The sequence below is a fragment of the Pseudophryne corroboree genome, chromosome 1 (assembly GCF_028390025.1).
Source record: "Pseudophryne corroboree isolate aPseCor3 chromosome 1, aPseCor3.hap2, whole genome shotgun sequence".
NCBI classification, from domain to species: domain Eukaryota; kingdom Metazoa; phylum Chordata; class Amphibia; order Anura; family Myobatrachidae; genus Pseudophryne; species Pseudophryne corroboree.
This window is the reverse complement of record NC_086444.1, coordinates 356,021,804-356,038,726: the sequence shown is the minus strand read 5'-3', so window position 1 is coordinate 356,038,726 and position 16,923 is coordinate 356,021,804. Positions and strand designations below refer to the sequence as shown.

The 16,923-nt window shown below is 47.7% G+C and overlaps 1 protein-coding gene across 1 annotated transcript in view; it reads left to right on the top strand.

The window, feature by feature from the left end:
* The window catches only part of MRPL40 (mitochondrial ribosomal protein L40), a 37,723-nt gene extending 21,504 nt beyond the window's left edge, over window positions 1-16,219 (top strand). Inside the window, exons 2-4 of the mRNA XM_063964775.1 lie at window positions 2,224-2,298; window positions 2,448-2,603; window positions 15,329-16,219. Of these exons, the coding sequence (XP_063820845.1) occupies window positions 2,224-2,298; window positions 2,448-2,603; window positions 15,329-15,641 (544 nt within the window). The 3' untranslated portion in view covers window positions 15,642-16,219. The remainder of the gene's footprint in view (window positions 1-2,223; window positions 2,299-2,447; window positions 2,604-15,328) is intronic.
* The last annotated feature ends 704 nt before the right edge of the window (window positions 16,220-16,923 follow it).

Below are 16,923 nucleotides of genomic sequence, written 5' to 3'. Positions count from 1 at the left end.
TTTATTCTGTATGCAGCCAACAAGGTTGGCGCTCCTGCTTCGAAGCAGACTATTGCTCGCTGGATCTATAGCACGATTCAGCTGGTTCACTCTGCGGCTGGATTGCCGCATCCAAAATGGTGAAAGCCCATTCCACAAGGAAGGTAGGCTCTTCATGGGCGGCTGCCCGAGGGGTCTCGGCTTTACAGCTTTGCCGAGCTGCTACTTGGTCGGGGTCAAACAAGTTTGCTAAGTTCTACAAGTTTATACCCTGGCTGAGGAGGACCTTGAGTTTGCTCATGCGGTGCTGCAGAGTCACCCGCACTCTCCCACCCGTTTGGGAGCTTTGGTATAATCCCCTTGGTCCTTACGGAGTTCCCAGCATCCACTAGGACGTCAGAGAAAATAAGCATTTACTCACCGGTAATTCTATTTCTCGTAGTCCGTAGTGGATGCTGGGCGCCGGTCCCAAGTGCGGACTCTCTGCAATACATGTATATAGTTATTGCTTAACTAAAGGCTTATTGTTATGAGCCATCCGTTAAATGAGGCTCAGTTGTTGTTCATACTGTTAACTGGGTATGGTTATCGCAAGTTGTACAGTGTGATTGGTGTGGCTGGTATGAGTCTTACCCTGGATTCCAAATCCTTTCCTTGTTGTGTCAGCTCTTCCGGGCACAGTTTCCTTAACTGAGGTCTGGAGGAGGGGCATAGAGGGAGGAGCCAGTACACACCAGATAGTGCCCAGTCTCCTGCGGAGCCCGTCTATTCCCCATGGTCCTTACGGAGTTCCCAGCATCCACTTTGGACTACGAGAAATAGAATTACCGGTGAGTAAATTTTTTTTTTTTTTTCATGAGGGGTATTGGGGCTGTGGTCGATATTGAAAATGTTTTGAGCTGAAAAGTGCTGAGATATGTCTTCTCCATCTTTCTCAGGTTGTGTACACACTGTTAGATATTTTCTTTCAATTTTGACTATATAGTCAAAATCGCAAGAAAAGTTAGTGCAGATCGCAAGGTGAAAGTCACCTTTCGATCCCGATGCGCGGTCCCTTTAGGTCAGCATCGCAAGAAAAGATAGACTTTGCAGGCAAGTCAATCCTTGCTAGATCGGTGTACTATCTAGTTCATTTCACATGTCAATGACATCTCGCATAAGCCAAAATCGTAAGCACACATAGTCCATATCTCAAAAAAAGTTAGTCAAAATCGGTGGTGCTGGGCTCTGAGGAGTTCAGGGGAAATCGTAAGTGAAAATCGGCCATAGCGAGGATCTCACCGTGTGTACACACCCTCACTCTGATTACGTCTTTCAACCACCAGAGAGTTGATCAATTGATAAACTTCACTGGTGGCAGAAGACTCCTTATCTGTTCCAGGACAAGCCATAGATACAAGTCTGGAGAGTTTTTACACTATCTCAGGTTGGACACTATTCTGCCTATTGCTATTCTGGTGCAGTTTTCTGACCTCTGTAGGAGTGAACCCACTTCTTTACGAAGCAGAGCTGTCTATATTCAGTCCAATAAAACTATCACCTTATCAGTATGACTGCAAAACGCACTCCAAATGGAAGTAGCAAGACCATGCACAGGACAAACAGAAACACCCTGTCTGTTTTTGCATTGCTTGGTGAAGGCAATCGGGGGCATATATCTCACTGATAAAAACTTGATCTGGTGGAATGTTGTTTCGCCTTGGATGTTTCATCTCACCTAGTGATATGCTAAGAGCTTCCAGCCATTGACGTATGCTTCAATGTGCCAGATAGGTTGCAGGAATCACATGCTTAGTCACTTTGGGTTTCCAATTTAGACACCGTTCCCTCACCCCAGTCATTAGGGGGTGTATTTCTGGATCTGTGCATATTTAAAATTACATTAATGGAAAACAACTCCTAAATTTGCTTTTAAAGCATTACCCTTATACATTTTGTGCTTAAACACACTGGTAATCATTGGGTTTAATAAAGCTGCATCTTATAATGAATAAACCCTTAAAGACACAGGATCCGGAATATGTGCATTCACTGGTACTTCTAGCATTACTTAAGCACTGGAGAGAGGTTTGTTTTCCCCTTTGAATGTTCTGGTTCAATTATAGCTCTTCTACATAGGTTAGTTGGCAGACATGCATTTGTCTAAGGAATTAACACTTTTGTCTCCTCTGTGTTGCATCTATTTCAAAGATGTGCCAAGCAATTGAAATGTATAATATAAATATGTGTATATATTTTTTGCAGCCCCCCTTGGATATGGAGACGTGAGAGTCATTGGCAAACCTCCCTGCTAGGCCTGCGCTCAGCTCTTCCCATGAGGTAAGAGAGTAGAGGTGCAACAGTTTAGTTAACATGTAGATACAAACTTGGCTAAAGTTTCTTTCCTCATATAGCAAAGATTGATACATACAGTGCAATGGAATTGGGTATCTTATACTTCCATATTTGCCTCTTTCTTCACCTTTTAGGGCAGAACCTAAAAAGAAAAAAAAGGTGGATCCCAAACGGGAACAAATAGTAAAAGAACGCATGAAGAAGAAACTTAAGAAGTTGGAACGTATTGCACCTGAACTTATTCCCATTGATGACTTTACACCATCTGCAAAACTAATGGATGAAAACAGGTATGGTGGTCTACTAAAATTTTCTTTACTAGTCTTACAAGTTGGATCCATATAATAAAAAAGCTTTTAGTTTTTATGTATAAACCATTGAGTATTAAATACAATTTTTTTAAATTTATCCTAAATATTGATTTAACTTAATTAATCCCTATAGGTAATACAAGCTAGAAAGGAGCGGAAGGGAATTAAATGTAGTTTACACTACCAGGCTGAAATAAAATACCTAAATGGCATGTACTAATTTAATGGATATACGGTCAAATGCGATAACCTCAATTTGCTGGGGCAGGTGCGATTATGGCGAGATGGTCACTCATTTTAAAGTGACAGTTGGTCTAAAGGAAAACTTGCCAGAATCACACCTGCTCCTGTAAATTGTGGGTTATTACATATGGCTCACAGGGCCTGATTCAGAGATGTACATAAACCTGATAAGTTTACTTATATCTCAGATGGCGTGCAGGATCCGTTCTGTATGCTTGCAAACAGTGCCCCTTGATTGACAGGCTGCCGGGATGGGTCATTTTATGGGAGTGGCCCTGGCAGCATGAGCAGTCCAGCCTTCCTGCATAACCTGAGGGTCACTTAGATGGTTGATATTCATGGAAGTGATCTGATGCTGTGTCCTCGGATGCATCAGCAATCACAAGCAGACAGGAGCTATCTTCTGGGGATGGCCTCCTGCTGCTTTTGCATATTTTCGTACAGCAGCTGAGCCCAAAGACGTAGCTGCTGTACAAACTGCGTCCACCTGCCTCGTTTGATACTAATAAGGAGAGTTATGGTAGACTTACCATGGTTAACTCTTTTTGCGAGGTACACTGGGTTCCACAGGAAATACATCGGGTGTAGAGTGGATCTTGATCCAGAGGCACCAACAGGCTCAAGCTTTAGGCTGTCCCAGGATGCATTGGGGCCTCCTCTGTAACCACACCTCCAGGCACTGTGAGCTTAGTTTCGTTAAGCAGTCCAATATAGGAGCAGGTAAGAGAGAAGGCAGATGTTAGTCACATAGAACCACATTCTCATGACAGGTGAAGGGTCCAGCTGCTAATGCCATACAAACCCATAGAAGCTAGGTGCGTCAGGGTGGGCGCCATATGGAACCCAGTGTACCTCGCAGAAAGAGTTAACCATGGTAAGTCTACCATAACTCCTCCTTTTCTGCAGCGGGGTACACTGCGTTCCACAGGAAATACATCGGAGATGTCCTAAAGCAGTTCCTCAAGGGAGGGATCGCGCATTAGCGGGTATGAGAACTCGGCGTCCAAAGGAAGCATCCTGGGAGGCGTAAGTATCAAAGTCATAGAACCTAATGAACGTGTTCACTGAGGACCACGTAGCCGCCTTGCACAATTGTTCTGTGGACAAGCCACGGCGAGCCGCCCAAGAAGGTCCAACAGACCGAGTAGAATGGGCTTTAATAGCAACAGGAGCTGGGAGTCCAGCCTGCGCATAAGATTGTGCAATTACCATTCTAATCCATCTGGCCAAGGTTTGCTTATTCGCAGGCCAGTCATGTTTGTGGAAAACAAACAGTACAAAAAGGACATTTGACCTCCTGATAGAGGCAGTCTTCTCCACATATTTATGGAGAGCCCTTACCACATCCAAAGACTGTTCTTTGGGGGACAAGTCAGAAGAGATAAAGGCCGGAACCACAATATCTTGGTTAAGGTGGAAAGATGACACCACTTTAGGTAAGTAACCTGGGCGTGTTCTCAGAACTTCCCGGTCCCGATAGAGTATTAGAAAGGGTGGACGACAGGACAAAGCGCCTAAGTCTGACACCCTTCTAGCAGAGGCAATAGCCAGCAGAAACAGGACCTTGGCTGTGAGCCATTTAAGGTCCACTGATTCGAGAGGAGCCAAGGGAGGGACATAGAGAGGCTGAATCCGTAACACACCCTGAGTTAATGTATGAACGTCTGATATAGACGCAATTTTTCTCTGAAACCACACCGACAAGGCAGATATGTGAACCTTGAGAGTGGCCAGACGAAGACCTAAGTCCAGGCCTTGTTGCAGGAAAGCCAGGATTCTGGATGTTTTGAATGTGTACACATCATATTTCTTATCAGCACACCAGGTAAAGTAAGAATTCCAGACCTTATAATATATCCGAGCAGACGTCGGCTTACGGGCTTTCAACATAGTTTGAATGACTGCCTCAGAGAATCCTTTTGCTTTCAGGAGTGAAGCTTCAAGAGCCACGCCATCAAAGCCAGTCTGGCCAAGTCTGGATAGAAACAAGGGCCCTGTACGAGGAAGTCTGTGCATTGAGGAAGTAGAAGAGGACGCTCTGTCGATAGACCCTGTAGGTCTGAGAACCAATGCCATCTGGGCCACGCCGGAGCGACCAGAAGTAGTATTCCACCTTCTTGCTTAAACTTCCGAATAACCCTGGGCAGGAGTGACACTGGAGAGAACACGTAAGGCAGCCGAAAGTTCCATGGATTGGCTAGTGCGTCCACGAACGCTGCTTGAGGATCCCAGGTCCTTGATCCGAAGACCGGAACTTTGTGATTGTGTTGAGACGCCATCAGGTCTACATCTGGTAGGCCCCATGTGTCCACTAGGTGTTGAAAGACTTCCGGATGAAGGCTCCACTCTCTGGCGTTTACGTCCTGGCGACTGAGGAAATCCGCGTTCCAGTTTAGGACCCCCGGAATGAACACTGCCGATATTGCTGGCAGATTGCAATCTGCCCATTGGAGGTTTTTTTAACACTTCCAACATTGCCATGTGGCTTCGAGTGCCGCCTTGATGGTTGATGTATGCCGCCATGGTGGCGTTGTCTGACCGTACTTGAACAGGCCTGTTCTGAGCCAGAGGCAGGGCGAGAGATAACACATTGAACACCGCCCACAGTTCCAGAATGTTTATCGGGAGTAGGGTCTCCTCCTTGGTCCAACGACCCAGGAAAGAGTGTTGCTCCAACACCGCACTCCATCCCCGCAAACAGGCACCCGTCGTCAGCAGGACCCAGTCGGGGATCCTTGCTCAATTGCTGGTCCTGTAGCCACCAGGTCAGCGATTGACGAACCTCCAGAGTCAAAGTAATCATGTGAGATTTGATCCGATGAGGTAGGCTATTCCACTTGGAAAGAATTTACCTCTGCAGACTCTACCATGTCGAATGCTGACACCATCAGGCCAAGTACTTGCATCGACACTCTGGGGCGACAAAGGAAGCATCTTATCCTGTCCTGAAGCCTCAGGACTTTCTCTGGAGACAGGAACAGACATTGACTGTGTGTGTCCAGGAGTGCCCCCAGGTGCACCATGCTCTAAGCTGGGATGAGCGAGGATTTCTTCCAATTGATGAGCCACCCGTGGGCTTGTAGGAAGCTTACCGTCAGTTGTAGATGACTGAGGAGGACATCTTGGGAGTCTGCCAGGATCAGCAAGTCATCCAGATACAGCAGGATCCTGACTCCCTGGCGACGGAGATGTGCCGTCATTACGGCCATGACCTTGGTGAAGATCCGAGGAGCCGTAGCCGGTCCAAATGGCAGAGCCTGGAATTGATAGTGTAGGTTGCCAATAGCAAACCGCAGATACTGCTGATGTGACTTGGCAATAAGTATATGCAGGTACGCATCTTGAATATCCAGGGATACCATATAGTCTCCGGGTTCCATCGCCAGCACAATTGAGCGCAGCGTCTCCATACGGAACTTGTGCACTCTCACAAACTTGTTTAGTAATTTGAGTATAAGCCGGAATGACCTATTTGGTTTCGGGACTAGAAACCTGGTCGAGTAGTAACCACTGCCCCTTTGGGACAGAGGTACCAGCAGTACCACTCCTGTATCCAGAAGGGAACTCACAACCTGCTGCAGAGTTTGCGCCTTAAGTGAATCCGAAGGGATAACCATGGTGCAAAGCTGGCGAGGGGGACGTCTCTTGAAAGAGACTGTGTACCCGTGAGACAACTTCTCGCACCCATGTGTCTGAAGTGGTCTTTAACCAGACCTGGGTGAACTGCAAAAATCGGCCTTCCACCCTGGGGTCTCCCAGGGGGAGGCCCGCCCCGTCATGCGGCAGGCTTGTCTTGTTTAGAAGCAGGCTGATGGGCCGCCCAGGACTGCTTTACCTTGGGCTTAGTGGTTTTGGAAGCACTAGATTGCCTCGGGTATGCCTGACCATTTGCTTTCCCTTGAGGTCGAAAGGAACGAAAAGTGGTACCGTTTGCCTGTGCAGAAGGATTAGCATTTGGGAGAAAGGTGGTCTTAGCAGCTGCAAGTTCAGACGCAGTTTTAGTTAGGTCTTCCCCAAACAAGATGTCTCCCTTTTAAAAGGGAGTACCTCCAAGGTCTTTTTGGAGTCCAGGTCCACCTTCCATGAACTCAACCACAGAATGCGGCGAGCCAGGACAGACGTAGTCGACGCCTTGGCCGCCAACACACCTGCCTCAGAAGACACCTCTTGAATATAATAAAAGGTGTTGGTGATGTTAGACAGGTATTGTCTGGCATTGTCAGATATATCCTCGGGCAGCTCTTCCTCTAAAGCCTGAACCCATGCTTCAATAAATTTTTCAGCCCAGGAGGCATCAATAGTGGGTCAATGTACAGCACCTGTAAGGGAGTAAATAGACTTTAGGCATCCCTCCACGCGCTTATCTGTCGGTTACTTCAGTGAAGTGACAGTGGTAATAGGCAGAGTGGATGACACCACTAGGCGGGTGACATGAGAATTCACCGGCGGTGAATTTTCCCACTTGTTTCGTAACTCTGCCGGGAGAGGATAGCGAGCTAAGGCCCTTTTGGTGAGAGGGAATTTCTTCCCTGGATTAGACCAGGGTTCCTGCCTGATGTCTACCAAATGGTCAGAATAAGGAAACAGATTTTCTCTGACGTCCTAGTGGATGCTGGGAACTCCGTAAGGACCATGGGGAATAAACGGGCTCCGCAGGAGACTGGGCACTCTAAAAGAAAGATTAGGTACTATCTGGTGTGCACTGGCTCCTCCCTCTATGCCCCTCCTCCAGACCTCAGTTAGAATCTGTGCCCGGCCAGAGCTGGGTGCTCCTAGTGGGCTCTCCTGAGCTTGCTAGAAAGAAAGTATTTGTTAGGTTTTTTATTTTCAGTGAGATCTGCTGGCAACAGACTCACTGCTACGTGGGACTGAGGGGAGAGAAGCAAACCTACCTGCGTGCAGCTAGCTTGTGCTTCTTAGGCTACTGGACACCATTAGCTCCAGAGGGTTCGAACACAGGGCCTGACCTCGATCGTCCGTTCCCGGAGCCGCGCCGCCGTCCCCCTTTCAGAGCCAGAAGACAGAAGAAGGAGATGAAATCGGCGGCAGAAGACTCCGGTCTTCATTAAGGTAGCGCACAGCACTGCAGCTGTGCGCCATTGCTCCCACTGCACACCACACACTCCGGTCACTGTAGGGTGCAGGGCGCTGGGGGGGGCGCCCTGGGCAGCAATAAGAATACCTTTTGGCACATTATGCACATAATACAGTCTGGAAAACTGTATATGTGCAAAAACCCCCGCCATTAAGCTATACAAAATGCGGGAGAAGCCCGCCGCTGAGGGGGCGGGGCCTTCTTCCTCAGCACACCAGCGCCATTTTCTCTTCACAGCTCCGCTGGAAGGATGCTCCCCAGGCTCTCCCCTGCAGTATCCTTTACAAGAAGGGTAAAAAAGAGAGGGGGGGGGGGCACATAAATTTAGGCACAAATAAGATGTTAAGCAGCTATTGGGAAAAATCACTCATAGTGTAAATCCCTGTGTTATATAGCGCTATGGTGTGTGCTGGCATACTCTCTCTCTGTCTCCCCAAAGGACTTTGTGGGGTCCTGGCCTCAGTCAGAGCATTCCCTGTGTGTGTGCGGTGTGTCGGTACGGCTGTGTCGACATGTTTGAGGAGGGTTACGTGGAGGCGGAGCAATGGCAAATAAGTGTGGTGTCGCCCCAGACGGGGCCGACACCGGATTGGAAGGATATGTGGAAGGTCTTAACAGACAGTGTCAACTCCTTACATAAAAGGTTAAATGACGCAGCAGCCTTGGGACAGCCGGGATCTCAGCCCGCGCCTGCCCAGGCGTCTCAGAGGCCATCAGGGGCTCATAAACGCCCGCTAGCTCAGATGGTAGACACAGATGTCGACACGGAGTCTGACTCCAGTGTAGATGAGGATGAGACAAATGCACAGTCTACAAAAGCCATCCGATGCATGATTACTGCAATGAAAAATGTATTGCACATTTCTGATATTAACCCGGTTACTACCAAGAAGGGTATTATGTTTGGGGAGAAAAAGCAGCCAGTGACTTTTCCCCCATCTGATGAATTAAATGAATTGTGTGAGGAAGCGTGGAGTTCCCCCGATAAGAAACTAGTGATTTCTAAGAGGTTACTGATGCGTACCCTTTCCCGCCAACGGACAGGTTACGTTGGGAAACATCCCCTAGGGTGGACAAGGCGCTCACACGCTTATCAAAAAAGGTGGCACTGCCGTCTCAGGATACGGCCGCCCTAAAGGAACCTGCGGATAGAAATCAGGAAGCTATCCTGAAGTCTGTGCATACACACTCAGGTACTATACTGAGACCTGCTATTGCTTCAGCATGGATGTGTAGTGCTGCAGCCGCATGGTCTGATACCCTGTCAGACAACATTGATTCCCTCGACAGGGATACTATTTTGCTAACCATAGAACATATAAAAGACGTCGTCTTATATATGCGGGATGCACAGAGGGACATTTGCCTGCTGGCATCTAGAATTAATGCAATGTCCATTTCTGCCAGGAGAGTATTATGGACTCGGCAGTGGACAGGTGATGCTGATTCTAAAAGACACATGGAGGTTTTGCCTTATAAGGGTGAGGAATTGTTTGGGGACTGTCTCTCGGACCTCGTATCCACGGCAACAGCCGGGAAGTCAACTTTTTTTTACCTCAGGTTCCCTCACAGCCTAAGAAAGCACCGTATTATCATGTACAGTCCTTTCGGCCTCAGAAAGGCAAGCGGATCAGAGGCGCATCCTTTCTGCCCAGAGGCAGGGGTAGAGGAAAGAAGCTGCACCAGGCAGCCAGTTCCCAGGAACAAAAATCCTCCCCCGCTTCCTCTAAGTCCACCGCATGACGCTGGGGCTCCACAGGCGGAGCCGGGTGCGGTGGGGGTGCGTCTCCGAAACTTCAGCAACCAGTGGGTTCGCTCACAAGTCGGCTGTACAAATTGTATCTCAGAGATACAAGCTGGAGTTCGAGGCTCCCCCTCGCCGTTACCTCAAATCAGCCTTGCCAGCTGCTCCCAGGGAAAGGGAGGTTGTACTGGCGGCAATTCACAAGCTGTACCTCCAGCAGGTGATAATCAAGGTTCCCCTCCTTCAACAGGGACGAGGTTACTAATCCACAATGTTTGTGGTACCGAAACCAGACGGTTCGGTGAGACCCATTCTAAATTTTAAATCCTTGAACACTTATATAAGGAAGTTCAAGTTCAAAATGGAATCGCTCAGGGCGGTTATTGCAAGCCTGGAAGAGGGGGATTTTATGGTGTCGCTGGACATCAAGGATGCTTACTTGCATGTCCCCATTTACCCACCTCACCAGGAGTACCTCAGGTTTGTGGTACAGGATTGTCATTACCAATTCCAGACGTTGCCGTTTGGTCTGTCCACGGCACCGAGAGTATTTACCAAGGTAATGGCCGAAATGATGATACTCCTTCGGAAGAAGGGAGTTATAATTATCCCGTACTTGGACGATCTCCTTATAAAGGCGAGGTCCAGAGAGCAGTTGTTAGTCAGCGTAGCACTCTCTCGGGAAGTGTTGCAACAGCACGGCTGGATTCTGAATATCCCAAAGTCGCAGCTGATTCCTGCGACGCGTCTGCTCTTCCTGGGCATGATTCTGGACACAACAGAAGGTGTTTCTCCCGGTGGAGAAGGCCCAGGAATTGTCATCTCTGGTCAGGGACCTCCTGAAACCAAAACAGGTGTCTGTGCATCACTGCACGCGAGTCCTGGGAAAGATGGTGGCTTCTTACGAAGCAATTCCCTTCGGCGGGTTCCATGCAAGGATCTTTCAGTGGGATCTGTTAGACAAATGGTCCGGATCGCATCTTCAGATGCATCGGTTGATCACCCTGTCCCCAAGGGCCAGGGTGTCTCTGCTGTGGTGGCTGCAGAGTGCTCATCTTCTCGAGGGCCGCAGATTCGGCATACAGGACTGGGTCCTGGTGACCACGGACGCAAGCCTCCGAGGATGGGGGGCAGTCACTCAGGGAAGGAACTTCCAAGGACAGTGGTCAAGTCAGGAGACTTCACTACACATAAATATACTGGAACTAAGGGCCATTTACAGCGCCCTGAGTCGAGCAGAGCCCCTGCTTCAAAACCAACCAGTGCTGATTCAATCAGACAACATCACGGCGGTCGCCCATGTAAACCGCCAGGGCGGCACAAGAAGCAGGATGGCGATGGCAGAAGCCACAAGGATTCTCCGATGGGCGGAAAATCACGTGCTAGCACTGTCAGCAGTGTTCATTCCGGGAGTGGACAACTGGGAAGCAGACTGCCTCAGCAGGCACGACCTCCACCCGGGAGAGTGGGGACTTCATCCAGAAGTCTTCACGCAGATTGTAAACCGTTGGGAACGGCCACAGGTGGACATGATGGCGTCCCGCCTCAACAAAAAGCTAAAAAAATATTGCGCCAGGTCAAGGGACCCTCAGGCGATAGCTGTGGACGCACTAGTGACACCGTGGGTGTACCAGTCGGTTTATGTGTTCCCTCCTCTTCCTCTCATACCCAAGGTACTGAGGATAGTAAGAAAGAGAGGAGTAAGAACTATACTCATCGTTCCGGATTGGCCAAGAAGACCTTGGTACCCAGAACTACAAGAAATGATCTCAGAGGACCCATGGCCTCTGCCTCTCAGACAGGACCTGTTACAGCAGGGGGCCTGTCTGTTCCAAGACTTACCGCGGCTGCGTTTGACGGCATGGCGGTTGAACGCCGGATCCTAACGGAAAAGGGCATTCCAGATGAAGTGATTCCTACGCTGATAAAGGCTAGGAAAGACGTGACAGCACAACATTATCACCGTATATGGCGAAAATATGTTGCTTGGTGTGAGGCCAGGAAGGCCCCTACAGAGGAATTCCAGCTGGGTCGATTCCTGCACTTCCTACAGTCAGGAGTGACTATGGGCCTAAAATTAGGATCCATAAAGGTCCAGATTTCGGCTCTATCTATTTTCTTTCAAAAAGAACTGGCTTCACTGCCTGGGGTTCAGACGTTTGTTGAGGGGGTGCTGCATATTCAGCCCCCTTTTGTGCCTCCAGTGGCACCTTGGGATCGTAACGTTGTGTTGGATTTCCTGAAATCCCACTGGTTTGAGCCACTTAAGACCGTGGAGCTAAAATATCTCACGTGGAAAGTGGTCGTGCTATTGGCCTTGGCTTCGGCCAGGCGTGTGTCAGAATTGGCGGCTTTGTCATGTAAAAGCCCTTATCTGATCTTCCATATGGACAGGGCAGAATTGAGGACTCGTCCCCAATTTCTCCCTAAGGTGGTATCAGCGTTTCATTTGAACCAACCTATTGTGGTGCCTGCGGCTACTCGGGACTTGGAGGACTCCAAGTTACTAGATGTAGTCAGGGCTTTGAAAATCTATGTAGCCAGGACGGCTGGAGTCAGGAAAACTGACTCGCTGTTTATCCTGCATGCACCCAACAAGCTGGGTGCTCCTGCTTCAAAGCAAACTATTGCGCGCTGGATCTGTAACACGATTCAGCAAGCTCATTCTGCGGCAGGATTGCCGCATCCTAAATCAGTAAAAGCCCATTCCACAAGGAAGGTGGGCTCTTCTTGGGCGGCTGCCCGAGGGGTCTCGGCTTTACAGCTTTGCCGAGCTGCTACTTGGTCGGGTTCAAACACATTTGCTAAGTTCTACAAGTTTGATACCCTGGCTGAGGAGGACCTTGCCTTTGCTCATTCGGTGCTGCAGAGTCATCCGCACTATCCCGCCCGTTTGGGAGCTTTGGTATAATCCCCATGGTCCTTACGGAGTTCCCAGCATCCACTAGGACGTCAGAGAAAATAAGAATTTACTCACCGGTAATTCTATTTCTCGTAGTCCGTAGTGGATGCTGGGCGCCCGTCCCAAGTGCGGACTCTCTGCAATACATGTATATAGTTATTGCTTAACTAAAGGGTTATTGTTATGAGCCATCTGTTACTGAGGCTCAGTTGTTGTTCATACTGTTAACTGGGTATGGTTATCACAAGTTGTACGGTGTGATTGGTGTGGCTGGTATGAGTCTTACCCTGGATTCCAAATCCTTTCCTTGTTGTGTCAGCTCTTCCGGGCACAGTTTCCTTAACTGAGGTCTGGAGGATGGGCATAGAGGGAGGAGCCAGTGCACACCAGATAGTACCTAATCTTTCTTTTAGAGTGCCCAGTCTCCTGCGGAGCCCGTCTATTCCCCATGGTCCTTACGGAGTTCCCAGCATCCACTACGGACTACGAGAAATAGAATTACCGGTGAGTAAATTCTTATTTTTAGCCACCTTCTGCGGTTTAAACATGTTGGCTTTCTTGGTGACAGTAGTGGAATCCTCATCAGTGAATTGTAGGATTTGCTTAAAAGCAACCACTAGAGCAGGGACGTCAACTTCCATTGTAGAATCCTCGTCAGAAACGCCTGATTCAGTGTCTGACATGACAGTATGCTCTCCCTCCTCTTCAGATGAAACATCTGACAGATTTGTGGATTGCGAGGAGGAAGCAGCCTGCTTAGATGACCCAGAGACACATGATTGACCTGGGGTAGATTTTTGTCTGACCAAGGAATGAGTCAACTGCTGCAACTGGTTAGACAGGTTTTCTGCCCAAGGCGTATTGACCATAGGGATTATTTGAGGCTGTAATAGTACATGTGGTCCCATAGGGGGCGTTAGGCGTTCCACTAGATTACCCAGTAGGTTTGAGAACGCGGCCCAGGGTGGCTCCTGATTGGTTACAGGAGCTGCAGACTGGCTGGGAGATGTATGACACATGGTACACAGACCATCATACACGGCTTCCATCTCTGGTTAATCCTTGGCGCATGGTCTGCATGATGCAGTAGCCTCCACAGACTTACTGCCCTTTCTGTTAGACTTTATACACAAATGCAACACAGAGCGGTTTAGAATGATGAAGCCAGACAGAGTAGAATACCTGCGAATAAATCCGATAGTATGTGACTGAGTCCCAGTACACAACACCTGCGAATAAATCCGGTATTACGTGACTGAGTACACAGTAGAATACAGGTATTGGGTAAATACTGTGACGCGCTACATAAACGACCCTGACGCACCTACTCCCTTAGGGTACAGAAATATATAGATAGATCCCTGGGAAACACTGAAAGTGAAACCTCACTGCAGATAATAAATGTATATATACACAGCACAGTCCTAGACCGAAGCTATATATCCGAATACTCATACAATATATTCTGTAATCGGTACACTTTTTCTTTACTAACGCTGTCTGTATAAAGACATGTAGAATACTCAAGTGTTTGTAAAGTCACAGTGCTGTATACAGGCGGCTTTACAGGGGAGACCTTGCCCTGCAGTCCCGGAGACCAGCTGCAGCTATATCTAAGATGGCGCCCAGCGTCAGGGAGTGAGGGAGAGTGTGAAGAAACTCCAGGGCGGGAAAATCTGCAGTAGATGGCCAGGGAGGAGCTACAGGTCAAGCGCTGACTCCCCTGTGCTGGGCCTCACCGCCTGGTACTACGGAGCCTTATTAACTGAGGTTAGTACACCTGACCTGTACTCCTATGCCCTGGCGGATATAGCGGGGTCCCCGCTCGGTGACTATATCCACGCCAGTGCCACAGTCAGTCTCCCTAGATATGCGATCGGAACGCGATTTAATGGCGGGTCCTGCCTGGGGGACCCTCTTCCCTCCTCCCCATAGCAGCCACGCAAACCAGGAGAGCGTCTGTGACCATATGCCTAGAGCCGGAGCATCTCCGCTGCAGGTTCCCAGGAACAGGCCGCTGGAGTATGCGACGCCCCTTGGGAGGTGACTGAGACGCAGCGCTGAATGGCACTCTGGCATATAACAGTGCTGCGTCCCTTGAAATCGTCTTTGAAATCTTTTTCAGGGCTGCCCAGTGCAGACCTCCTGTTAGGTGACCTTCCTCTACAGGCACCAACTCGAAACTGAGCTCACGGTGCCTGGAGGTGGGGTTACAGAGGAGGCCCCAATGCATCTTGGGACAGCTTAAAGCTTTAGCCTGTTGGTGCCTCTGGATCAAGATCCACTCTACACCCGATGTATTTCCTGTGGAACACCATGTACCCCGCTGCAGAGGTTTTTTAGTTTTTGCAGCAGTGGTTCCTAATCTTTCTTGAATCATGTTAAATTCAGAAATCTTAAATGACATAAATTGTATCTTACCTGTCACCCTTAGGTTGTTATTTAATGGTGGACTGGGTTGTGCTTCTGTTTGTCCACATATGTTATAATTGGCAGCCACCAGCACTAGTTTCATTTATTGACCATAAATAATTTGATTTGTCCCTGGACCACCACTATTTGTGAACCACTGTTTTACATTATTTTCTGTGACATTGTACTAGTTATAAGACCTTTTGTCACAACTGCTTCGTTTTGTAACGCAGCTCACTGCTAGTATAAGAATTCAATTGTACTCTTAGATTTAATAACATTTTGTTTTCCTTTTTTGTGGGCGGTAGAATTAGGGAACCTGTTCAGCTCTCCGGAGAAGAAAAAGAAAGGCGAGCGCTGATAATTAAAAAGTGGGCATTCAGCAAGCAGCAGGAGCATGAAATAGAGCGGAGGAATATCGCGTGCCTCCTGGAATCTCAGAGGAAAGCACTGAATGAGTTACGCCTCGAGTCAGAGGAGCTCTATGATGCAGCTGTACGTTGTGACCCAGGAGTGTTTCCTCTGGAAAGTTGTGGACCATGTAACAGCCCCCCGATACCTAAATACAATCCTCCTGACGGGAAGTATAATGACATTACCAAAGTGTACACACAACAGTGAGGTACACGCGCTGCCTTCTGATTCCAACGTTCTTTGTTGAGCTGGAAGTTATATACTGATGGTGGAGCAACATTGTTTCATTACAAAACTTCATACTGGGTTCTTGTGCTGGGTAGAAATTAAATGTTAGTTAGAAAAATAAAGGCTAAAATGCAGAACTCCATTCAAGCTGATAAACAAAGCCTCTGTTCCACCCATCAGTGTTAGTAGAGCCTCTCATTGTCAACTTTCAGGTGATAAAGGGACAATAAAAATTGATTATTCTTTTTAGGAATTTCACTGTAAAGTGATCTATTATTACAAATCTAATTGTGTGAAATAGACCCAAAGGTGTGTGTGTGTTTTTTTTTTTTTCTTTTATAGTTTGGGAAAGCAATGTCATCCAGTTCTCTGTGTACACGTGGCCGCCGCCGACCCACTTCATCTGCTCAGGGTGTTTATGGGTAGAATGACAAACAAGCTCTTCAACTGTAGGGAACATTAAATAACTCTGATTTGACAATGTTTGCCACATCTATAAAGGCTGGTTTAGTTTTGTATAAAAAATAAAAAAAATAAAACTTTTTTTTTCTCTCTCACTCAGTTGCCTGTACCAGAGCTAGACTCTGTTTCTTCATTTTCTGCTTACTTTACTTTTATAGCACACTTCTTCTTACACTTACTTTTACATATTCCCTTAATAGATTAGTTATGGTTACTCCATTACATAAAGTTGATTAAATGTATTGGTAACCAAAAATGGACACACTTAACCTTAACAGCATGCACCATGTGTTGTATTAGTACAGCAAGCCGAGGGTGGTGGTCGCTGGCTACGTAAGAGCAAATACACAGACTTATCCTTAAATCGCACCAAATAGCCCAGGTTAGCGCACACTGACTTTGTGACTTAGCTGCACCAAAACACATCGTAAATACCTAGTCCACTATACGCAAACTAAAATACACAATTATGAGAAAAAAAGTAAAAGAACAGTCTTGTATCAAGCATCGTTATGCTTTATCTGTGAATTTATACTAAGTACTCTGACAAAAAAAAAAAAAAAAAATCCTCACTACTTTGTAGACTATGGGGCAGATTTATTTGGCTGCGCTGAGCTATTCAGTTAGTGTTGCTACCCTATGCAGTAAGCCCTAAAGATTGCACTTTTCTTGCAAGGAAAAATCTGAATTAAATGCACCCTCTGGGGCTTTCCACTTGGGCTAACTCAGACTCTGGGCACTTAGGGGGTAATTCCAAGTTGATCGCAGCAGGAATTTTGTTAGCAGTTGGGCAAAACCA